Source organism: Alosa pseudoharengus, unplaced genomic scaffold (genome assembly GCF_046254945.1).
Source record: "Alosa pseudoharengus isolate Yale_2024_CS ecotype anadromous, Long Island Sound unplaced genomic scaffold, YU_APseudo_1.1 YU_APseudo_1.1_scf_22, whole genome shotgun sequence".
NCBI lineage: Eukaryota > Metazoa > Chordata > Actinopteri > Clupeiformes > Clupeidae > Alosa > Alosa pseudoharengus.
In genome coordinates this window covers 26,947,835-26,972,016 of record NW_027468680.1, presented here as the reverse complement: position 1 = coordinate 26,972,016, position 24,182 = coordinate 26,947,835, and the positions used below count along the sequence as shown (strand labels likewise).

Here is a 24,182-nt window from a genome sequence, read left to right as displayed (position 1 = left end):
CAAAGCAATTTCTAACAGCTTCAATCAAGGGCGTAGGTTTGGTCTGAGCTTTGGTGGGGACACTACCCACTACCCCCCCCCCCCCCCAATATATTAAATGATTAAAATGTGCTACTGTCCAACTTGATCTAACTACACTGTGTAGCCTACATAATCTGATTTTAATATGTAGGCTACAGATATGTAGGCTATATTTAACATTTCTTTTCTATTTGGTCTGTTATGAAATCATGCCCATTTAAGCACAGCTCAATTTTAAGAAACTTAGCCTAAATACATGCATGCTTAGCATTTTGTGAAAAGAAGGAGTTCAACAGAGAAGAATGGGTGAATTTGAACGCACTTCATGCTTGTAGTGAAGTAAAGATGAAGCGCTGCATGCTGCGCAGGAGACTGCGGCTCACTGGTAGTTATTATAGGTAACTTCAAATCAGCGCGATTTACCCTTATAGGCTACTGCACATTACAAGATCTGTACGAGATGATCCGCAGCACTGAAGTGAGAAATGATTTAACTCTTTGTGTAGCGCATGTGAGCGCTTTTTTCCCCATTTCAACCTGAATATTGGTGGGGACATTTCAGTCGTAATTTGACATTGGTGGGGACTTGCTATCCACTACCCTCCATTCTATCTTTGGTTGGAACTTTAACTGACCAGGAAAAGGATTCTACACACAGTCACACATTTGTTTCTGTGATTCACAATGAGCTATTGCTGATGTATTTTTTCTGTGACAAGCTACCCACAACACCGTGTAGGAACGTTCGGTTGTAGTCGCTGTTTTACACGGAAGGTATTTGGTCGAACACATAAAATGTGGCGTGTGTTACTTATAATTTGATAGAAAGCAAGGTTGTTGTTTTTTTTTCTTTTTTTCCACCAGGAATTTCCCCATGCTTACTACGTAGTCTACTCTTTTTGAAATGGAGAGCGATGTATTAGATGCTCTTGATCAACTTGGGTAAGGACAGTGAACGCCGACCTGCATGATGTATGCGATGCATGGTTGCTGCTGAGTGTGTCCTGACGACTGCTCATGTTTAGCTGATAAGGCAAATGCTAGTTTATGTTAAGATTCGCCAATTGTGGTATACACAGCAAGAGTTGTTGCTGTTAGGCCTACAGCTTACAACCTATTAATTCTGTCGGTTTTAATTATTGCTCATTCGCGAACTGACTACTAGGCCTATTCCTTTCTTTGACCGCCATCATTATTTTTCGCATAATTGGATAAATGCCTGACTTATTGTCTTCACTAACGTTAATAAAGTTAGTCTCTTTAATTTGCCTGCAGATACGATGGACCTCTCCTTGACGAGAAGGCTTTGTCAATGGCATCCGAGGAAGGCTTGTCATCAACCGAGTATGTCAACCTTTGTGTCTGGTTGATGTCCCGAATGAAACCCTCTCAAGAGATAGATGCACCCCTTTTTTCACGTAGGCATTCAACGTCATCGTTAAACGATATATTTGTCTCCTCGTTTTTCTACTCATGTTTCATCAACACATGTACTAAAACTCCATATTTGTACAGGTGGAGATGGCTGTCACCTCGAAATTGGTGCGCTACTGAAGGAGATGTCCTGCCCTTACATTGGCATTGTCTCTGAGTTGATGGAAGGGAAGCTCAGCAAGAAGAACGATTGCCTAAAGCTCCTGCGTATGTGTTGTGTATGTGTTCGAGTTTTACACAAAATATACTTTTCCATTGCTGTAAGTACTAAATGTTAATTCTGCTTATTACGCAGTGTATTTGGCATCTGAGCTGCAAGCAACACAAATAGTCCACAGCAAACCAGTCAAGCATGTAGACCATGAATTTAAAGACTCACCAGCCAGGGATATCCAAGCCATCTGCAAAACACTGCAAATGCCACATCAAGACACACATGAAAATGTATTTTCCATAATAGAAGAAAAGGTGAGATTTTTAATGGTTATTAATGTCACTTCGATGTTCCATGGGAAAAATCTTAATGAATCAATGTTTTTGTTAGTGACATTTGGTACTCTGTTGGGTAATACATCATTATTTTTGTGATTTCAGATTAAATCTTTGCTGAAAGATGTCCCAAAAGATCACATTGGAAAACCAGTATTCAAACATTCTTTCAGTAATGAACAGTGGGTACGACTACGCTCTACTTAAGAGGCATACCACATATTATGCTTTAGTTACATTAAGCACTGGTTTGTTTTCATAAATAATTTCCTTTTTCCTGTTTCTTCAGATGAAGTTGGAAAAGATCAATGCGCTTCTTTCCTCTGAGTATCAGTGTCGTCGCAGAATGCTGATTAAACGGCTTGATGTCACTGTACAGTCATTTGGCTGGTCTGACAGAGCAAAGGTAAGATCTGTATTTGAAAGTATGTACACTAGCTTGGAAAAGCAAGAGGAAATTTGTTTTCATGCACCAGAACATGTTCCTTTCTTGTCAAAGATCTTAACTAGAGCACCAGTTATTTAAACATAATTGTGTTGTTTATTTTTGTCAAAGGAAAAAGTTGACTGTATGGCAAGAGCCTATCAGCCAAAGAGACACTCCTTACAGCTGAAGTCCTCAATAGATGTGGCTCACCTTCTCGCTGCAAGAGAGGATATCTGCAATGTGGTGAAGACCAGCAGTGGCTCGTCACGAGAAAATACGGCATGTGCCGTTAACAAGGTAGGTTCTGCCACTGCTGAATTTGATCACGGCTGTCTACTCTTTGCAGAGAGAAGACAGACATGGAAAACTATGTAGAAATGTTTACAAGTTGTCTAGTTGCTGGTGGCATGCAGTGTGTTGATGAAAATATTAGGCAATAATGTGTAGGTTGGAGTTTTAGACCGTCAACAAGACTGGAGTCTTTCAAAAGTGCTTTGCTTTCCAAAAATGTCAACAAACTAGTTTGAGGCTTCTACAAAAAATGTCCATTTTGATTCTTTGAAGTTGTTAAATGCTTGTCCTAAATAATACCTGCCTTAACACTCTAGTCTACATGTCCCTCAGTGTTACTTTCCATTCCCCAGGTCCTGATGGGCAGAGTGCCGGACCGTGGTGGGCGTCCCTCTGAGATTCAGGCCCCACCACCAGAGATGCCTCCCTGGCAGAAGAGGCAGGATGGGGGAGGTGGGAGAGGTGGTGGCTATGGAGGAGGGGGTGGTGGATGGGGCGGAGGCCGAGGTGGTGGTGGAGGCGGTTGGGGAGGGGGAGGGGGAGGCGGTTGGGGAGGGGGAGGGGGAGGCGGTTGGGGTGGAGGGGGAGGGGGAGGAGGAGGCGGTAGGAGTGGAGGAAAAGGTGGTTGGAGCCATAGTGGAGGTGGAAAAGGCTACTGGGGCAAGGGGGGGTATTAGTTTTATATTTCAGTGCATTTTTTAAATAAGATAAAGACACCCAGTCTCAATTTGAACACTAGGTGAAACTTGTTTGAAGTGAAATACTTTAACTTAAACTGTATATGAATTGTCATTTCTCCTTTTCAATGCGAATTTGAAGTAACTGTAGGTATTAGATGGCTTGAATTACTGTATTATATATTTTTTCCATTTCTTATGTATGTACGTACCACACATATTCGCAGTATTTTAAATGTTTGAGAAGTGACCCTGAATGGCTTAATAAATTCCGTTAATTAAATATTTTAAACATTTGTTCCTCACTGGGCTCTGATCCTGCAACCATGGAGGATTTTGCTCTTGTACATTTGCATGTCAGCCCCTGAGAGACACTTGGACATTTGAACATCAAAAGTGTTTCTACGTCCACTGTCTAAGGCTTGTCGGTATTCATGAATTCACAAGCAATTGTTCATGTGTTTAAATACATGTATGTACGTTTTTACTAATATAATTTATGTTTTTAGAGCTATGAGAGACAAGTTGACCTCATTCTTTAGTGAGCATTTTTAACAACCTGGGGGGAGGAGAAAGAAGCAAAGTGTGTTGAGTTCTGGTGTATTTGCAGTATGTTCTATCAACACAAGGGTCTTACTAGCCTAAACGTTACTGGATGTAGACCTCCTTCATTAGATAAAGTGGGATGAATGAGGTGGATGAAGTTTGACGAATAAACTCCATAGTGAGGACAGTAGTTCCAGTTCGGTGTTTTGATGAGTGGAGTACTAGCTTTGCAAGAAGGAAGGCAAGTGTCTACTCACTTGGTGCTCTACAAGAAGAGCTGAAGAAGTCTCAATTGTCCAGTAGATGGCAGACGAGGGTTAAAAAAAACAACTTAACACCAATGAAACACCACAGTCCATATCTGCAAATATTTATTTTTAGCAAAAGTTTCTTCTAAATAAATTTGTTTACAGTAGAATACCACTTTGTTCATTTGATAATTTGTACATTGTTTCACATCACTAGTGTGATGTTTAAAGCTGAGGATGTTTTTATAGTGTAACAGAATCTTAAATCAAATACATCACAAGGGTATTTCACAAAGGAGGATCTCTTTTGGAGTTCAATAACGGTGCCAAGTGGAGCACAGAGATCCAAAACACTGACCAAAGCCAAAGGTTGCATTGGGGATCCATTCTGCCGTTATCCAAACAACTCTGATCCTCTTTGGGGAAATACTCCCTTGACCTTAGCCAAAACTCTGCAGTCAGTAAGCAAATTAAAAAGGCTGATATTCAGTAAGACTTGATTCAACAACCTGACCAACGCATTCTAAGTAATGTAAAATGTAGGATGGTCCTCATGGACTATCAGGATCCAGTTATTCTTAGCCCTCAGCTAGTCCTTTTTTCCAGTTTCTCTCATGACAAATGACAAACAGAACATCAATTTACTCCTTCAAATAATAATAATAATAATAATAATAAAAAATAACAAAACAAAATAGCTGGCTAGGTAGAATTAGGCGTACTGTATTTAACTGTGGTGAACACACCTGTGGGCTATACCTTGATTACACATTCAACTGTGTAGCAACTGATGAGGGTTTCTCTCGCTTCACAATGTTCTACATTTTTTGAAGAAACATTTGTGGAAATCATATGAGTAGGTCAGACAGAGGAGGATGGCCAAATGCAAATGTATCTGTTGAATTTACTAGTTGCGCCAAGTTAGACCACCCTACTAGTTGGAGGCTGGGCTGAACAAGACGTGCCTGTCTTTGCAACAGGAAGGCCAAAATGTATTATGTCAACGATACAGTACACTAAAGCAAGGGCAAAGCAAACTACGTATTGCACGCGGGCTGGGTTAGCAAATCATAATCCACAAATCTCAAAACCAAGGCACATACCTTCTCAGCTCCTGTCAAAACAGCAGCAGTCAAACTGAAATCTGTGTAGCTAGAGATTTGTTAGCAGTCTCTTAAAACCTTACAATTTGACTCTGTGCTAGAGTCTAAAAGAGGTCCCTGAAAATCCAATGAGTGTTTGCTTTATGCATACGTCAGAATGATTCGATGAGGAAATACAAGCACAAAACATGGCATCTTGATATCAAACGATTGTCATTCAATCTTTTGTCTGTACGAGAATCAATCAAATTTGCAAAAAAAAAAATATACAAAAATAAACAGGCACTTTTCAAAACGGAGACTGCATGTAAATTATATACGATTACACCAGTTTTATCTCAGAGTGTAGTGTAAGCTTGTGCTATGACAATCAGGTTTCTCTATGCAACCTGTAGTCTGAGTTTTAGTGTTACTGATTCATTGTGATGCTCAGTGTCCAACAGCGGTCTTTGGGGTGTGACTAGAGTTCAGATAAAAGAACATTTTTAAAAGAACATTGAAGGTGATGGTAAATGAAGGCTGGAAAAGATTAGTGCTTTTTTTGAAACGTTAGCCTTCATCATGTTGTGGCACAAGTGATGAGTGCAAAAGGGCTCTCGTTAGCCTTACCCTGCGCTTCATTTCTGAAATTGGGATCAGGCCATGCTGTAGTGTGTGCTGCACACCATGCCACACAGCTCCATACCATCTCAACAACTGCAAAACCTCCTACTAAACGTCTAAAGTCCTTCTCTCATACAGCTCGGCGGCATGTCTCCTTAGCCTCAATATATGTTCTGCAGTCAAGAGTCTTTGGTGGATTTGGATTCCAATTGATGCGACTAGTCACTAAGGCCTTCAGTTAGGAAATCAGAACAACATGTGTAATGTGTCGGACATCCAAACTTTCCAAAATGCACTCTTTGGTTGTAAGTCCAAGAGCACTCCTAAAATGAGATCACAGCTTTACAAATTAGCATTTGTAAAAAATATATATATTACAAATTTTAAATGAATGCAATACTTTGTTTTGGAGGTCCAAATGGTAATTGGAAGCTTTGTTCTAGTTTACAAAAAAAACAGAACACATACAACCTACACAGCAAGCCCTGCTACATGAGTCTTGAGGGCCAGTCCTCTCTAGGTCAAGCAGACAAACGCGCAGACATACACATGCGCGCACACACACACACACTCCCAAACACACACATATACCTTAAGATAAATCTCAACTTCCTCTTGCATCGTCATCTGAAATATATACACTCGTGTCCTTCATCTGAACCATTATTACAAAGTCAAAAAAAAAAAAAAGCCCCAAAAACATTTAAAAAAGTCCTGCAGTAAATAGTGTTAATATATTTATCCAAATATAGATTTTTTTAAGAACTGCAGCTTCAGCATTGTTTGATATTTACAGCAAAAGTGTAAAAGTGCTTGGGGGTTTTGCAGCTGTAATGGTATAGTGTAAAACGCCCATAGTGAAATCTCTTAATACTGATATTTAAAATAAAATAAAAACACTCTGTGTCTTGCCACTTCACATCCAAGTCCCACCTTTTCCTTTAATACTGACAGGGAGAGCCAGCTGTGGAAGTGGCTCCCCCATTCTCCACAGTCCAATGCTCGCATGGAGCTCCAGGCTGCACTTCTGCAGCCGAGCTGGACCAAGCACTAGGAGGTGTCTCGTCAGGCTGGAGGATGGTATCTCGGAGGGCCGAGTCATTTCGGACGAGGAACTGTCCCAAGACGCACGTCCCCCAGGTGACAGCGGTGCTTCAAATGAGTCTGGAGTTTCGGAGGAACTGGATGAGCACCTTGTAGATGAACGTGTACTGCGAGGCGGTCTGCACCATCATCATGCGCTGCTGGCGGAGCATGTTCAGAACCGTCGGGACGTCCAGCATCTGAGCAATAGCCAAAAAAAGAGGGAGAGATATGGTCAGGGTCAACTTGGCTTTCATACTTCTAGGCCAATGTTCTACCAGAGAACAGAAGAGGGAACAGAGAAGGTAAACTGACTGGCAGATCAAATGTCATTGGCTTATTATCTTCCTGAACAGCGCTCTATGGGAACTGGTCACAAAATGTCCAATTTTGTCAATACACAAATTGTCAATTCTGACAACTATCTAAATCACCTTTTTCATTCATTTCAATTAGAATATAATGAACAGTTTTAGAGGTGTGGGTTTGGCAGCCAGGCAGCTATGAGACAAGGGATCTGCATACAATTTTTGCATATAGTCATATTTAACACACATGTGCAACTGCAAATATCTACTGAATCAATACTCCAAAGATGGCTGCCAGAGGACACCCAAAAAGACAATGGTGCTGGCAGCAGCTAATCCAAACCAAACCAACGGCAGCCCTTAGAAGACAACTATGTAATCGAATCTGGTGCTTGACACAACCACATCTAACCACGAAATGTCCTTCCCCCCCACCGTCCTCCACGTGTGGCTGGTGTAACGTGTGCCACAGAAAACACAGTGCAGATGTACCTCGTTATGTTCCAGACAGGCTATCATGATCTCAGACAGGATGACCACGCCTGTGCGGCCAACCCCCGCGCTGCAGTGCACCAGGACCGGCAGGTTTGTGTTCTTTGGATCGCTGGTGCTGTTGGTGTGCCGTCTCACAGACTGGATCTCCTCCAGGTACGCTGGGGGGGGGGGGGGGAAGGAAATGGATGGATTAGACTTGCCTTGATTCCACAGCCCATTGTGGAGTGGAGTTTCCATTCAGCTCATTCACATTCTGAGTGTTCATGAAAATACAGCCCAAGAAAATGTGCATCTGAGTGTGTTTCCCTCCCCCCATTTTCAGAAAATTAAAAATGGGCGTTCTGGGGCAGCCGCACTCACAAAGGAAGCCCTTGAAGTCCTCGGGGCAGCCGTGGTCGGGCCAGTCGGTGTACTGCAGGTGCCAGACGGTGCGCTCCTGGCCCGTCAGCAGGTGCTTGATCTTCAGGCCTGTGGTGGCGTAGCAGCCAGAGTCGGTGCGGAAACGTGTGGTGATCTTGAAACGGCCGTAGGTGACCGTGTTGTGGCGCGAGCCCAGCCGCGGCCAGTAGCGGAAGCTCTTCTCACGGCCGCCCTCCTGTGTGTGAGGTCAAAAGGTCGTGAGGCACAGAAAAAACATAATAGTGGGTAGCGTTACAAAGAAATTGGGGTGAGGTGAGGATACACTGTGTCGTAATGTGAGTCATATGTACCCAAGGATTCCTTACACACATAAACAACTCTGTAATAAGCACGTCACTCCAGATGCCCGTAAAATGAAATACGCACCTCCTCAGCAGTCACCATGGCGATGATGGCCACACCCGCCTCCCATACCATCTGCCAGAAGTCCTGGCATGTGTTGTTGAGGGGACCCTGGGAGGCAATGTAGCTCCACTCATCTCCTCCCACCGTCACCTGAGGGGGAGGGGACACAGGCCACACGGGCCAATCAGTTCAATCCGGGAATGCAGGGGGAATTCTACACAACACACCCCATCTGAGGCTGTCAGATGCTATAAATAGCCCATAAACTTCCAGACTGTGAAGTTCAAGCATCACCAGTCTGGAATGAGGACCTGTTGCTTTTTATGTAATGAAACCACCCGCAGAGCTCAGCCAATTACTGTCAATATCTGTGGCTGGAGTGTACGTACCGTAAATCCTCTTACCAGCTTCCAGGCAGAGACTGCATGAGAAGTGAATAGACCAATGCACTACACACTGCCATCATTCTAGCAATGCTTTGTTCTTCACAACACCCATTTTAAGCCATTAAAGAATTATTGAGACAAGGCCAATAATTACCATCCTTAATACACCAAGTCTTGACATTCTATCAGCAAAATCTAAGGAGACCAACAGAATTTAACAATGTCAAAACAGTTGCCATGTGCCATGATGGACACAACTGTGGACCACCCTGTGTGAAGCATGCTGTGCTGTAGTAAGAGGCTTATTCTCCTTTTAGAATCAGAACCAATAATTAAAAGGCATTAGTTAAAGCAACACAACTCTAAAAAGGGACACTAGACCCCTCACATCCCCGGAGCATGGCAACATCCCAGGGCTCACCCTGATGTGCGAGGCGTTGATGTAGCCGGTGTTGTTCTCCTTGGTGGGCACCAGCTCCACGCGCGTGTCGTCGTAAGGCAGCACGTCCTGGAAGCGATTGCGCTCGCCATTCTCGGGCAGCAGAGCGAAGGTACAGTCGGCGGCTGGCCGGCGCTTGGGCACCTGATCGTACTCGGCGAACAGGTTGCCCTGCTCCAGACGCTGCTCCAGGTGCTTGCACTGCAGAGGGAAGGATCAAAGGCAGGAGGCCGGGATTCGACCTTTAACTTTTCAACTGAGGCAACGCAGGCAAACATACAATGGTCCTGGGTTATCATTATCATTATCATTAGTGTTTGCTTTTCTAAAAATGAATGCTGTTCTAAATGACACAAATGAAACAAACACATCCGTAAACACTGTGGACAAAATTAACAGAAACAAGTCGATTTCATGGAGAAGCATTTAGCGTGATGAGGACATTCATTTTCCAAGCCTGACAAGGCAGCAGGTATTCCTTCTAGTGCACCACCCTGAGCCACTGCTGCTCCATTCCAGCAAAAGTGCAGACTCAGTCAACCCAACTGAGAAAGCACAACTATGCTTCATCTACAAATGCACAACACCACACACAGCTGAACAGCCCCTGTTATTTAGGACAGTTGATCCATTTGAACACAATGTTTCACCAAACCACTACTTTCCTACCTTAGCTGTATATTTAAAGTTCAAAGTTGGTTCAGTTACATTTTCAAGCAGATTAAATCACATTAATCTGCCCTTCCATGTAGATGTAGCTTGTCTAATGAATACAGTCCTTACCCTCTCGTCATTAGATGCCCTCTCCGGCTCGTCCTTGGCTTCGTCTTGTGTGGCGAAGCGGGTGTGCGCCAGGCCATTGAGCGTGCCCAGTTTCAGCTGGCCCATCTTCTTTGGATCTGTTCGCGAGCCCCTCTTCATGCCCTTCATGATGCCAGGACAAGAAAAGGAGAGAGAGAAAGAGTAAGAGAAAGTGATGAGAGAATAACGCTGAATAATGTTTGCAGAGACAGAGTGTGTGTGTCTGTTGTGAGCAAGTGTTTTCAGGTAGGTGTAACGTCAAAGCAGCAGCCCCTGCTGGTATGTGGACAGTCCTGCCCAACAGGTTTGGCCGTCACATTCCTGCTGCGGTCATGCAGACAAGAGAACCAGTCTGCACCGCTCATCACACCAGATGGTGACAGGCGCACAATGTACAAATAAAGACAAAATGAAAAGAAAAAAATAGTTCACTTATGTTTTGTCCTAACTCACCAGACTGACTAACCTGATGGAATTTCACTGATTTCTTTTCACAGATGTAGCCATTCAAAACAAACTCAATGCATCAAGGTTGTGCTAAATTAGCTTACCGGTACTCCTACTACTACCCTACACTCCTACTATAATGTAATAAGAGCATATAACATAATGGAGGAGGGTCATTCCACGTCAGTTCAACCAGGGCCCACGCACTTAGGTCTCAAAAAATTCTGAAAAAAACTACCAGGTGTACCTATGTTACCCAGGAGACACACTGTAAAATTACTCTTATGTAAGATCAATACTTTCCAAGATACAGCCAGTTTTACAGGGGGAGGGGGGTGTTGATTTTGTTTGGCCTCTTTTTTTTGTCAAAGTTCACAAGCCCACAGCGCAAGAACTAAACCATGTAGGAGGCTCAAGTTTTGCATGCTGGTACATAAATAGGAATAGTATGTAGCAAAATCGTCACGTTTGGTCTGGATAATCCTGCATGGTCATAGCTGTCCCTCAAAGTTGATACAAATTTTATTGGAGTTTTTGGCTGGGCTCTGTTTAAGCCTTCAGAAGACATATTTGTACTCAACATAGGCTCTTGATTTATTTTCCTTACTGAGATAAGTAGAAACACTCTCACAAAAAGCAATGAACAGAAAACAAATCCCTTCAGGGTCTGAACAGCAGACCTCACAAGTCTGAAAAATAATTTTGGTTATCATTTTCAGAGCATCCAAACACCTTGTGGGAATATACAAAGATTTTTTAAATATGTTTTTCTTTATTCTCCATGATCCCTTCTTTTTGAAAACACCAATTTGACTTGTCTTATGCAAATCTTTCTTTTTTATTTTCCACCCTGAACATGGGCAAAATGCCCCATTGACATCAATATGTTTTATATAGAGTCACCACACTGCCACCTGTGGTTGTATAGAGTAACCTGTGGTAGCTCTATACAAAACATATTGATGTCAATGGTGCATTTTGCCCATGTCAGGGTTTCCCGCAGCACTTTGCAGTCAAGGTGGCCGCCTTGGCAAAACAAGCCTGCCGCCTTAACTACCTCGTCAAAAAAAAAGTGTTACTTTGTCCTGTTTTCTCCCTTTCATTCCAAACCGTGACCAACGCCAATCTCCCTTCTCTGCAGAACGCATTAAAAAATAAGAAGAAACGTGTCATGAATCGAAAAATAATCTGATTTTATAATCTTTACATATGTGATATGCGCTCCTCGTTCTCAAGAATCAGTAAAATCGCGAACAGCCACAGCTCCGTTTAATTGTCAGGTGTGATGAAATGCGTTCATATTCCACTTTTTATGTCATAAACGTTGCAGGCCTATGGAAAAGTTTAGTGGTAGGGTTGTCCAATGATCAAGTTGTTGCTTCAATTTGTGCTTTAATTTATGCGACGCACCAATGCTGGGTTCATCCGTTTGGCGCAAGTTGCGTGATTTGTCATTTTCGTTCTTTCGGCAATTAATCCCGACTGATCCCTTTAGTTAATGTTGCCAAGCTTGTTTGTTGTTGCACTATCAGTGTTGCAGTCTTTTAAAATAAATGTTCTGAGTGAAATATATTGCCGTTGCTCTTAGTTCTTTGGGACCGGGAGCTACATTTACCTGACGCGAATTTGACCGGAGAAGCGGCCGAGTAAACAGCCACCTGCTCTCAGCACAGTGTTGACTTGCGCGTCTAATCGGACGCGCAAGACTGACAATAGACGGGCGTAGGCCCGTCCAGGCCCATCCGTGCCTACGCGTATGCTTTCTAAATTATTTAGCTAACTCCATCCCCATCAACGAACTTAGGCATGGGAGCGGAACAGAGCGGCCACTCCGGCCTCTAAATTAAAAAGCGCTCCGCGCTCAAATTCCATCCATATTACACAAAACTATAAAATGATCTAAACTTCATTCACTCTCGGTGTATAGATCAGGACAGACTTGCGGAACAGGCTGCAGGTCAACAGTCTGACAGCCTGCATGAAGATAAGCATTAATGGTCCAATAGTAAAACAGTGCAATTACCAAAGGGCCCTTGAAATGATCTTTTTAAAGCCAAGGAGGATGGCTTGTAACAATGCTAGTTGTCAGCTCTGCCATAAGTAATGACTGATCACATTTGCACATTTTGTTGTTTTGCACTTGTTCTATAGTTTGTAATAGTTTGTTTGGTGTTGTTACTTTGTTCTTTGTTAACTGTTATTTTGAGAAGCTGGTTATTTATTTATAATGTAGTGTTTAATAAATAATTGTTAAATATACAGTGTATCGCACAAACAAGATGCCAACACCCACACCCCCCCACCGACGGCAACCGATACAAGAAACCCCCCAACCCCCCCCCCCCCTCCCCCTCCCCCTCGGATGGCAACCGATACCAGACGCCCCCCCCCCGCCCCCGGACCTACGACCTACCACCTTGACTAACACATTTCCTGCGGGAAACCCTGCATGTTCAGGGTGGAAAGTGAAAAAGAAAGATTTGCATAAGACAAGTCAAGAAAAGAAGATAAGATCATGGAGAATAAAGAAAAAAATATTTAAAAAAATCTTTGTATATTCCCACAAGGTGTTTGGGTGCTCTGAAAATGAGAACTTAAAAGTAAAGTCTGCTGTTCAGACCCTGAAGGAATTTATTTTCTGTTCATTGTTTTTTGTGAGAGTGTTTCTACTTATCTCAGTAAGGAAAATAAATCAAGAGCCTATGTTGAGTACAAATATGTCTTCTGAAGGCTTAAACAGAGCCCAGCCAAAAACTCCAATAAAATTTGTATCAACTTTGAGGGACAGCTATGACCATGCAGGATTATCCAGACCAAACGTGACGATTTATTCCTATTTATGTACCAGCATGCAATCCTCCAGCATGAGCCTCCTACATGGTTTAGTTCTTGCGCTGTGGGCTTGTGAACTTTGACAAAAAAAAGAGGCTGAACAAAATCGACACCCCCCTCCTCCTGTAAAACTGGCTGTATCTTGGAAAATATTGATCTTACATAAGAGTAATTTTACAGTGTGTCTCCTGTGTAACATAGGTACACCTGGTAATTTTTTCAGAATTTTTTGAGACCTAAGTGCGTGGGCCCTGGTTGAATTGACGTGGAATGACCCAGGAGATAAATGCACTAAGCCTAAATGTCATGATCATAAATGTCCTCAAGAGGTCCTTGACTACTATCAATTCATCAATTCTGCAAATGTTTCAGGATATTACTTCACCGAGCAACGTATGTATGAACAAGCAATGTTATATGCACGTGCAATGCATACATTGTGATTGTAAAGGTCCCACTGTTTAATCAGATGAGCTATCAATGGCATCCTGGTTCTCTTCCGTTCCATCTAATATGCCAATCATTTCTTAACAATGTCTAATATCCACAAGTTTACACTAATTTGCCTCACTTGTGACCATCAGATGCATCCAAGCATTTAAGGCATCACACTTAACCCAAATGTCACTAAAATGTGAAATGTAATTAGGAACACTTCATAATGTCAATGCTGACAGCTATGAAAGATGGTCAGTCTATAGCCCAACTTACACCAGAAGTGCCCATCTTAAAACAACTTGTATAGAACGCTTGTATAGAACGGTATCAGGAAAATAAGTCCCGACAGGGAGAACAGGACCCCCAAGCGGAGGGATCTTGCTTCGTCCTGAAGGGATTTATTTTCTCGATAATGACTGGCGTTCTATACATTATCCCGCTTATTACATGGCTCCTTGCCAAAACGAAACAATAAACTCCACATGATATGACTATACGTTTATTTGTTACCGTTTCATCATGGCTTTTTCTGAGAAACAAATAGTTCGCAACACACACTGAACTTGAATCAAACATTCTTTAGAATCACAGCTGATCAAACGTCTGCTTTCACTTTCGAATGAAGTTCCATTGCAAGAAGTGACCGGACTATTTGGGGAGTGATATGAAAGACGTGAATAAGAAGCACAACACCCATTCTCCTTGAAAGCGGTCTGTTATACTTAGCAACGGTCTGTTATTGAGAAATATCAGACCTCTGAACAAGTGAATGGAGCATTCTGCAGCATTATAAAGAGCCGTGTAATAAGACAGCATAAATGTCTATAGGCCGAATTGCACTGCAGGTTTTGATTACAATACTGGTCTGATTTGACTACTGTACTTTGATGCATGCAAGTGATTGTGCAAGTGAAGGCATTTTAAATTTACACTACACTGCTCTTTCACACTGTTGCCCCGCCACAATATCATTTTAACTTATCCTTTTCTAATACTTAAATCAACCAGCAGTTTACTTGTTCCATTTCTGCTGACTAACCCAGGCTAGGCTACCCAAACCAACCATGTCCACAGCTACAGTAGTGTGACCACAGACCTGCTGATCTAATCCCACCACAGGCATTTGATCCTCAGTGCCTCACATGAGGGTTGTCTCCTCCAGGAGGATTGCCCACCCCTTGCCAAGACCCCAGATGGCATGGTTAGGAAAGAGGGGAACAGCCTGCCAGGCTAAATCTAGTCTGCATTACAGTGGACACCATTCTGGAGAGACGTGACCCTTGCACTATTACTGTAGGTCCCTTCAACGTCCCCAACAACGATCTTCATTATGCATATTTGGAGGGTTATAGGGCCAAGAATTCTGCACAATGATGCCTCTCAAATTCAAGTATGAAAATAAAAACTCAACTGCCAGACAGCTGCAGCAAGTATTTTTCTGAACCAGAGAACTGTGTGTAGACAGACAAACTAATCTGCAACAGAAACCATGCAATTCTTAGAATGTTAAGGAGATGAAGCTCCCACACATACACATAAACACACACTACGCAATTGTTCTCTCCGCCATCACAAGACCTGACTGCCATGGAAACGACACTGTCGACACAGGGAAAACAATCAAAGAGGCAGCTCACCGCAGGCGGCAGGCCCTCGATCAGTCTCCTCCCGGCGGGCACGTCCGACACGGGGCGCTTTTTGGGGACGTCACGTTTGGCTTTGCCTTTGCCAGGGCCGCTGAGGTCTCCATCAGACATGGAGGGGATCATGGCGGTGGGGTCCCGCATGGTGACCCGATCCATGGGCTGGTACAGCGGCTCGGCTTCAGCCTCGTGAATGGGAGGGTGGGGCTGGTAGGTCATCGGGCCAGACAGGATCTGGTCGAGGGCAGTGGGGAAGGGGTAGGCGGGAGGGGGTTCCCGCGGCGTTTGTCCCACACCCAGGGCTGCCAGGTGTTGCTCCACCTGCACCGGCACTCCCACACCCACCACGGCGTCCTGGGAGCGGGGCGTGTGCCGGCCGCCCTCGTCATCAAACTCCTCTTCCTCGCCGCTGCTGCTGTGCACCAGCATGGTGGCGTCTGACAGGGACTTCTTGTGGCCGTAACGCACGTCCTCCTTGCTCCCGGCCTCCTCCTCGTCCTTGACCGTCCTCTCCAGGAGGGCGTTGAGCTCGGAGGCCGAGGAGGCCGGGTTCGGAGCGGGCACCTGCACCTGTTGCGGCATGGGGATGTCGGCGGCCGAGGCGGACACGGTGCGCTCCTTGATGCGCATGCCCTCCAGGCCGTAGGCCAGGCCGGCGATCTCGATGGAGTTGCGCTTCTGCATGCGCGGGTGCATGCGCGGCGGCAACACCAGCGGCTCGCTCACCTCCTGCAGCGAGTGCGCCACCGGCAGGCTGTCCTCCTGGAAGGTCTGCACCGAGTGGTGCACGCGCCGCGTGATCAGGTCCGGGTTGCTGCTGCTCACGTACAGGTGGCGCGACAGGTCCGGCGTGCTGTTGGCCGGCCGCGGGTGCGCGTACGGGTAGGGTGGCGGGGGCCGGTACACCTGCGTGCGCATGATGTTGGGCGCCTGGTACTCCTGCTGCGCCTGCTGCAGCTGCACGTTAGTCAGCTCGGGCACGCTGACGGCGCCCACCACGGGCCGGCGCTCGCCCGGGTACGGGTACGGGTGCGACGGGCTGTGGAAGCTGTAGTTGAGGTGGAACGGGTACTGGCCCCCAGGCACGTGCTCGCGGATCTCCGGCTGGCTGTACACCAGCGGGTCGGGCCGGCTGTAGGCGTACGAGCTGCCGATGTTCAGGTTGCGCATGGAGTGGCTCTGGCGCTCCACGCCGTGGCCCATGTGGCGCGGGCCGCCACCGCCGCCGCCGCCCGGCTGGCCCTTCTGCCGCATGACCGTCTCGTAGTCGGGCGTGGCGCGGTAGGACGGCGGCAGCAGGGCGCTGTGGCGGTGCGAGGGCACGTAGTCGGGCCGCATGACGTCACTGCCTGTGATGCTGGGGTTGGAGGACATGGGCGAGGGCTGCAGGTAGTGCTGCGGGTTGTTGAGCGAGCTGGTGCTGTGGGCACTGTACACGCTGCCGTTGCGCAGGCGCCCGTTGTACTCGTGTGGGGAGCGGTCCAGACTGGTCTGGGAGTGATAGTAGTAGCCATTCTGGTTGTTCATGTAAAGGTTGTCTGCAGGACGAAAACAAAACCAGCAACATAAACAAGTCAAAGGTTAAGGGTGGTAACCAGGAACTGGCAATAAAACAAGCCAGGATGTTTCTATGGATGTGTCATCTAGTAAACTCGTATTGTCAAGACACCACGACCAAAGTCTTTTTATAGCTTTGTAAGATCATTCTTATTTTCAGTGTTCGTGGTTGAGGGCTTTACCTTGGGAGGATGTGTAAGGCTCAGTGTAATGGCCATTGTAGTGCAATTGTGGGGGCGGCATCATGTAGGGCTGCTTTGGCTTTAAGAGGAGGAGGGGAAAAAAATGGAAACTATGTTTACAACACAAAAAAGCAATGTTGGGCTGTGGTGCACATGACCCATTTTAGAAATAGAACTGAGAATTCAATATAAAACCAAGAGTAGACGGAGAGAGCGCTTGTTATGCGCTTGTTATAAAGAAAGAAAGAAAGAAAGAAAGAAAGAAAGAAAGAAAGAGAGAAAGAGAGAGAACTCACCAGAGACATTCTTGTGGAAGATCGCCGTCGCACTGGATTCACAGTGGTAGGCTGTGTTTGGCTGTCAAACACATCAGGCAAGAATTAGATTGAATTGAATTGCACATTGTATCCAGAGCATGCTCTTAACACCAAAAGCATTCCTGAGGACAAATCTTGTATATGGAATCAACACGTAACTGACTTAAAGCCATCTCAGTCATCCTGAGAGCCATGCTTATGCTTGATTACTTTATCCTGATAATATAGAGCTCATGGTTGGGATGTACATCATCCACTTTGGTTTACCATTGAGCTACAACGTCTTGGGCTGACTGAACTGCCTTACTTAAATGTGAAGAGGGGATCTAGAGGATCCAAAAAGTGGGAAGAGAGCCCTCTCTTTCCTCTACTGTGCTAAGGAGAGGCCCAGGTGTGCTACGCATGGGAGGCTGTGGAGGCAGCCGCGCTCACCCCTTATTAGAAGGCAGAGAGGGACGAGAGAGCATTGGAAAGCGAGGAAAGGAGAGAGTGAGAATGGACTTCTGCCAGCCTTCGGGAGGCGTGGAGTCCCCCTCCTCTCTGGAGACAGGAAAGGGAGAGGAGTGAGGCGACAGGTCATGGCACACACACACACCCACACACCCTCCCCCACACACACACACACCCCCACCCACACACACACACACCCCCACCCACACACACAAACACACACACACACACACACACCCCCACACACACACACACAGAAGAAAAATGACGTCCAGACACAGGAAAGAAAGAGCAAAGTGGACAACTTACAGGCTGCTCTTGTTAATTTTGTAAAACTTGTGTCGTGCCAGGCACATTCTGCAGACATACTTGGAGGTCTCCATATCCTCCTACAAATTCAAGAACAAAACAAAAGCAGCATTATTCACCTAATTCTCTGAAATAAACTACAAAGCAACACTAGAGGGCTTTATATGACTAGTGGCGATCTCTGTGCCAGACAGAGACAAAAACAGCAGCCTGCCTATAAATACACACACATACGCATAGACTCAGCAGACACCACTGGAAGGCCTAGCTAAGGGCTAATTCAATCTTTGCACTATTTATAAGTCCCAAAAAGAGAATTCAAAAACGAGCAGGATGATGAAGACCATGAGCTAAGGCTTTTGTAGACTTACAGTCTGGAACTGAATTGTGTCCTCCTTATTGGCTAGCTCCAATGCAAAGAACGACTTGTTGTGAGTCATGTTGTTGATGTCATTCCACCTAGACGTGCAATTGGAAAATAATTAATAGGAGTGTTACTGTAGGCATACAGCAACACTGATGTCACCAGGCAAATAAAATAGAGGGTACACCTACGTGGAGGAGGCTGACAATTAGCTGTGGCACAACTCATGTCACACCCACTGTATTTGAGGTTAAAGCTTCAACACCTACCATTTTATTTTCAAACCCACACCCAAGTGTATCTGCTTACCTGAAAATGAGAGGCGGCTTGCCATTCTTATGTTTGACAATGATCGCATCGAGACACGACACAATGAATATGTCCGTGCCTTGGTTGTCCTGTGGCAGGAATAACAGTAGAAGAGCACATGGGTGAATAGAGTGTTTGAGAGTGGGTAGATACAGACAAGAAGGGGACCAGGCAAAGTTCTGTAGATGAAAAGTGGTCAGTCACTGAGCTCAGCAAAGGGGTCAGTTTTTCCTCACCTTAGCTTGATACGTCTCCTGGCCATACCCTTCCATCTTCTCCACCTCCTGCATGTATAACAGCTCTGCTTCCGGGGCTGGTAACCCTCTACACACACACACAGACATAGACAGTCAAAAACCACTAACAATTGAACCACTATCAGATCTGTCATCACTGAAACGTCACAATCATCCATTGTCGTACTAAGAAATGTGAGGAATCCATTTCATGCACACAATCTAGATTTGCAAGTGCTTCTCTGAACTCAGTCACCTCACACCTGAAACCCATCACAGCTACACTAGTATTCTACCCCTTCTGGGCAGGAATCAATCCAATAATGCCCAATGCCATGCCCATTCCAGACACATGGGATTGAGAAATGTATGAATCTGAAAAAAGAGTTTGCCATGGAAAGAAGCAGGTGTCTTTGAACCGTATCCCTTCACAGCTTCTGGCCTGCTGCTCATATTGATTTGTTTTATCTGCCTGAGTAATAAATCAGCCCAGTGACTCAAACAGATGGTCTTCTACACTGTGTTAAATGAAGCCAGATGAAAACATTAGAGGTGGTTTGCAGCGAATCCCAGTGGAACAGAGCATAACCCATCGACATGCTTATAAGAGAGAGGAATGTAAAATGCCCAAATGCTAAGTGTCTTACATGTAACAACAAGAATCTCAAGGGAGAAATGAACAGTGTATGAGCTTACCGATAGTTTTGATAGAGCATGGCAACTTTCTGAGTGGCCTCCTCCAGTACTCGCTCATCCTGAATCCATCCCTTTGAGAAACAAAGTAGTTAGACCACAAGGCAACATAAAAACCACATCAGAGAGTATGGAGCGGCATCATGACATGTTTATAAGAACTCAAGTAAACTGCCAACAATGTCTACATAGACATAACATGCCTACACAGACGCATAACGCTCACAAAAAAATAAAAACGTTTTTGTTGTCTGATAAAATGCCAAAGTGCTTCATGTTAGATCTTGTTTACTTACAATGGGGAATAGAACAAACTTCTGGAGAAATTCCTGGGACTCATAGCGGTTATAATCTCCAAAATCAGCTAAGGTAGAGGGGGAAAAAAGGCATCCATGATCAGGCCATTTTCTTCAATAAACACAAAATGTATTTAATTGCCATGAACACATAAGGCAGACTTCATGATCAATGATTTGATGATCAGCAATGATCCATTCTATGGGGGCACCGAACAGGGATGCAGAGCAGGTGGCCAATGTCACACTGCAGGGTTGACTAAAACTGGCCACTCGTGTTTGGAATAGCATGACACATTTCTGGAGAGCTGCTCAGCGTACAGTGACCGAAGGGGCTAATTTTAGACAACCAGAGGTGGTGGTTTTGCTATGGCTGGAAAGTGATTCAGCATGTAGTCCAACTTTAGCACTAAACTGGGTCTGACTGGCAGAAATATTCACAGCTATGTAGGGTATCCTGGGCGGTGGTGGTAGTGGTGGTGGGGCCCCAGGCTGAAAACAGCTCTTGGACCGCCAGAGGGGTCCCTGCCTTCTGCCACGCGTAAGGGGAGCGAGTGTGGCTGCGTGCGTTGCATGCTTGTCGACTGCGTGAGATCCCGGGCAGGCCTGCAGATGAGGCCTGGTTGCAATGAGTGGGTGATCTCAGCAGCTCTGCAATGCTAACACTGGGCCAGTAATGCCGGCTGCCAGATATATCTTTGCCGGCGGCGTCTGAGATTCTTCTGCTGGAGGCGGACATGTCGAGGGCTGGAACACGGGTCCAGTAAACACTCCTGCACTCTGGTGAGAGAACTCCAGCCACCCCCCTCCCCCCTTGTGATGTGTGCCTGGTTTAGGTTGTGCGAGCATCAACAGCTTTGCCATACCTTGCACGGCTAGTCCAGCCAACCGGATAGCCTGTTCGATGGAGCAGGGAATCCTTCCCTCCAAAATATCCTTCTTCATCTGCAGATAATACTGGTAACTGCAGAGATGGAAAGAGGCGCAAAAATGTTATAAGATTTCTTCTTACAGTGACACAGATAAAAGAATGTCACTGCATAGAGTCATTAGTCACACAAGCAATTCCCTGAGAATAAATAACCACTGCTTACCGTGTGATTTCCTGCTGAAGCTGGGAAACAGTCGGCACGTAGAACACCACCCCAAAGTAAACCGTGGGCTCCAAGCCATACTTGTCTAGCTGTTTCTTCAAAGGCTTCTCCAGGTCGATCCATCTCTGCTGGTTTTGTTTGTTGAAGTACCAGAGACTAAAGTATGTTATCTGAAACAGACCATGTGACGCAATTTCATCAGACAACGGCTATTTTTAAAGGATGACGAGTAATTCCTCACAATTCAATGTCTGTTCTTATTCGGTGCAATAAGCTTCTGTTGAAACAAATGATATTACGACATATTAGTCATGAGACTGTACAGGCAAAATATACACTCTTCACACTGTGTGTCAGGCTTGTCTAACCACTAGTTCACATTTTACTGGTTGGAAAATGGTACACAATAGGGAGATAAATCAATTTATGGTGAGATGATTAAAAGGAAAAAGTTCTTACCTCAACACAAACATCATTAACAGTTTTGAGAGCAGTAATTTTTTGAATGCACATTTTTCACCACCACAAGTAGCTGACATTCACATAGGGATCAAATCATGTAAGCCATTTGGTATGGTACATCCCTGGAGTACCATTCTGAACAATTCACTGTGGTAGACTCTTCCCATGATAGCCGACAAAGCACGCTCAATCTCATGACTTCATTCATCTAATGCAACTGAACAGCAAGCTACATGAACACCACTTTGCTATTACATGATGCTGAAACAAACTTTGTTTTAAAACAGCACTTCAAAACAATACGTACCTCTCGTAATTCGAGTCTCTGCGCAACTGCTTCCAGACATTCCTGGCCGGTACCTTCCACAGAAAGTGTATACTCGACGAATTCGCCATTTAACAGCTGAATGCGTGTGACAAGGCAGCTCTTGCTGGAGACGGTGTATCTTCGCGTTCTTTTTAGTTTTAAGCCAAAAGGCAATGGCATATTTTACAGTCCTTTGAGATGGTGTTAATACTTGGGAGAATTTTTTCGATGTATTTTCTTATCAAATGATGCCCATCTGTCTGAGATTGTAAGAGACAAGGGTCCAAGGTTGATGCATGTATTCCTAAAGGGATTGGGGGGGGGGGGACAGACGCGGTCATCAAAAGTACAGGTAAGAAAATTGGTAACAAAATGCAACCATGAGTCCAACGAAGCATGTGGTGGCCTAACTTAAAGTGTTGACAGTTCCTTTGACAGCTCTGAGCTAACGTTTAACTGAAGTTCACAGTTCAATAGTGTGAAAGCTTTACACGAATTTAACATAACTAACGTTAGTGCTACATGCAACACAATTTAGCCCACAGATCTGATAAGTTCCAGAAGTCACCCACGTTAACTGCGCTTTGGACAAATGTGAACAGTAACGTTACTGACCACCATCACTATTGATTTAGTTAGTAAACTAATCCACCCCTAAATCTGTTTTGGCTGCTTTCCTAACTGGCTAACGTTAAGCAAGTTATCTGCCTAGATAAAGTCATATTAATGCAGAACAGATTAGCGTTGCAGAATAACAAGCTGAAACAATGGAACTGCTCGCAACACAGGACTGTAAAATGCAATGCAAAATCTGACCAATTTCATGTTGCGAGTAAGTCACGTTCATATCAGTTGGCCTGAGGAGCCCCCAAAACCTTCCATGTAACAACCTTCACAAAGCCTGACAGCATTGCTGTCATTAAAACAGCCAATACTCTAACAAACCAACTAACGCTACATGGAAAGAGGAATCATGGATACTCACAGTACATGTATTTAGAGCTAATGTAACTTACTTAAACAAGCGAAACAATCAGCATAAATTACCAATGTTAACTGGGAAAATGGCTATGCCTGACTCGCAATGGAGCAACAAGTGCCAAGCTTGGTCTCGCAAATCAATGTTGTTTGAATAAACAGTGGCGTTAGGTAGAAGCTTCCTAACGTTACGTACCCCTTGGTTGGGTTACTCCTCCAAACTCTTACTGTGCAGTAATAGCTGTCTAAATAGGTTTTTAAAAGTACTCGTAGTAAGGAACGGATAACCCTAAATATGACAAATCCGAAATACAAAATGCCAACAGAAAGCACTGGCTAAGGATGGCTAATTCATCGATACCGTCTCTGCTTCATTTAACTGAACAAACTATCGAGCTAACTAATAGCTGCTAGCTAAATACGTAGCAATAGCTAGCTTTCATGCTAATGTTAGCCAGCAAAAAAACCACAACAGAAAACTGTTACGTTAGCGTTCCTTTTAAATGACTAAACTTGAGTAAGCAGGAATATCATAGTAATTACCTGTTGTTAGAGACCATGCACGGTCGATACAAAACCACTGTAATACAATTATATCCGAAAGCGAATGTGCAACGACTTTAAAGTTGTGTTGGTAATCCAAAAAGTTTTCTTCACCAACTAGCTAGTTCTAGCCTGGCTAGGTAAATGCATGCCGAGATATTCCTCGGGTCACTCTCGGAGCTCACAAACTTCACTTCCTGCGAGGACAGGCTTACCAGCAATAAACCCGGCGCGTGATGCACATCCGCGGGTCTATTTTATGCGTTCCTCGTCGGTGTTATTTTTGTCAGACATTTTCTATTTTCACTTCACTATCGCCAGCGTTCTGTATCAAAAAGACAACTCCTTAATATTGCTGTAGACTTCAGGCCCTTCTTGACAGACGGTAACTGTAGTTTAGAGCATTGATTTTCTAGAGCGGCTTTATACAAACCTGATTCAGAGCCCATTACATCAGACAGCTGGAATGCCTGGCAGCGAAAATGCAAAGAATGGGACAGCTGCTCTGCTGATCGAATGAGTAGCCGCAAAGTTCGGGTAAAGTTAGGTACACAAGAGCAGTCAGAATTTTGCTTAATTGGAAAATTGACTCTTTCCTCACAGGTTTTC

The 24,182-nt window shown here is 44.6% G+C and overlaps 2 protein-coding genes across 3 annotated transcripts; one reads left to right on the top strand and one right to left on the bottom strand.

Moving 5' to 3' along the window:
- Positions 1–799: 799 nt before the first annotated feature.
- fam98b (family with sequence similarity 98 member B) lies at positions 800–3,339 on the top strand. Its single transcript, XM_076299805.1, has 8 exons — positions 800–963; positions 1,297–1,439; positions 1,537–1,662; positions 1,751–1,923; positions 2,050–2,130; positions 2,234–2,350; positions 2,501–2,668; positions 3,016–3,339. The coding sequence occupies exons 1-8, from the start codon at positions 926–928 to the stop codon at positions 3,337–3,339; spliced, it is 1,170 nt and encodes a 389-aa protein (XP_076155920.1). The 5' UTR covers positions 800–925.
- Positions 3,340–4,239: 900 nt separating this feature from the next.
- On the bottom strand, positions 4,240–23,881 carry ptpn21 (protein tyrosine phosphatase non-receptor type 21). 2 transcript variants are annotated; one of them, XM_076299537.1, is made up of 20 exons: positions 23,574–23,881; positions 22,053–22,356; positions 21,284–21,453; positions 21,056–21,153; positions 20,190–20,257; positions 19,897–19,967; positions 19,201–19,288; positions 18,965–19,053; positions 18,663–18,750; positions 18,292–18,371; positions 17,965–18,072; positions 17,512–17,572; positions 17,216–17,294; positions 15,471–17,014; positions 10,099–10,239; positions 9,298–9,516; positions 8,512–8,640; positions 8,086–8,320; positions 7,723–7,883; positions 4,240–7,122 (listed from the first exon to the last, which is right to left on the bottom strand). In XM_076299537.1, the coding sequence occupies exons 2-20, from the start codon at positions 22,230–22,232 to the stop codon at positions 6,994–6,996; spliced, it is 3,738 nt and encodes a 1,245-aa protein (XP_076155652.1). In that variant the 5' UTR covers positions 22,233–22,356; positions 23,574–23,881; the 3' UTR covers positions 4,240–6,993. The 2 variants fall into 2 exon arrangements, with proteins under 2 accessions (XP_076155652.1, XP_076155653.1); XM_076299538.1 differs by lacking the exon at positions 17,965–18,072 and having other exon boundaries at positions 23,574–23,877.
- Positions 23,882–24,182: the final 301 nt, after the last annotated feature.

Coding starts and splice junctions, on each gene's coding strand:
- fam98b (XM_076299805.1), top strand. CDS start 926: ATGGAGAGCGATGTATTAGATGCTCTTGATCAACTTGG. Junction 1,440..1,536: donor AGATGCACCCCTTTTTTCAC/GTAGGCATTCAA, acceptor ATATTTGTACAG/GTGGAGATGGCTGTCACCTC. Junction 2,351..2,500: donor GCTGGTCTGACAGAGCAAAG/GTAAGATCTGTA, acceptor TTTTTGTCAAAG/GAAAAAGTTGACTGTATGGC.
- ptpn21 (XM_076299537.1), bottom strand. CDS start 22,232: ATGCCATTGCCTTTTGGCTTAAAACTAAAAAGAACGCGAAGATACACC. Junction 19,968..20,189: donor AGTTTGTTCTATTCCCCATT/GTAAGTAAACAA, acceptor TGTTTCTCAAAG/GGATGGATTCAGGATGAGCG. Junction 17,015..17,215: donor GCCTTACACATCCTCCCAAG/GTAAAGCCCTCA, acceptor TTCGTCCTGCAG/ACAACCTTTACATGAACAAC.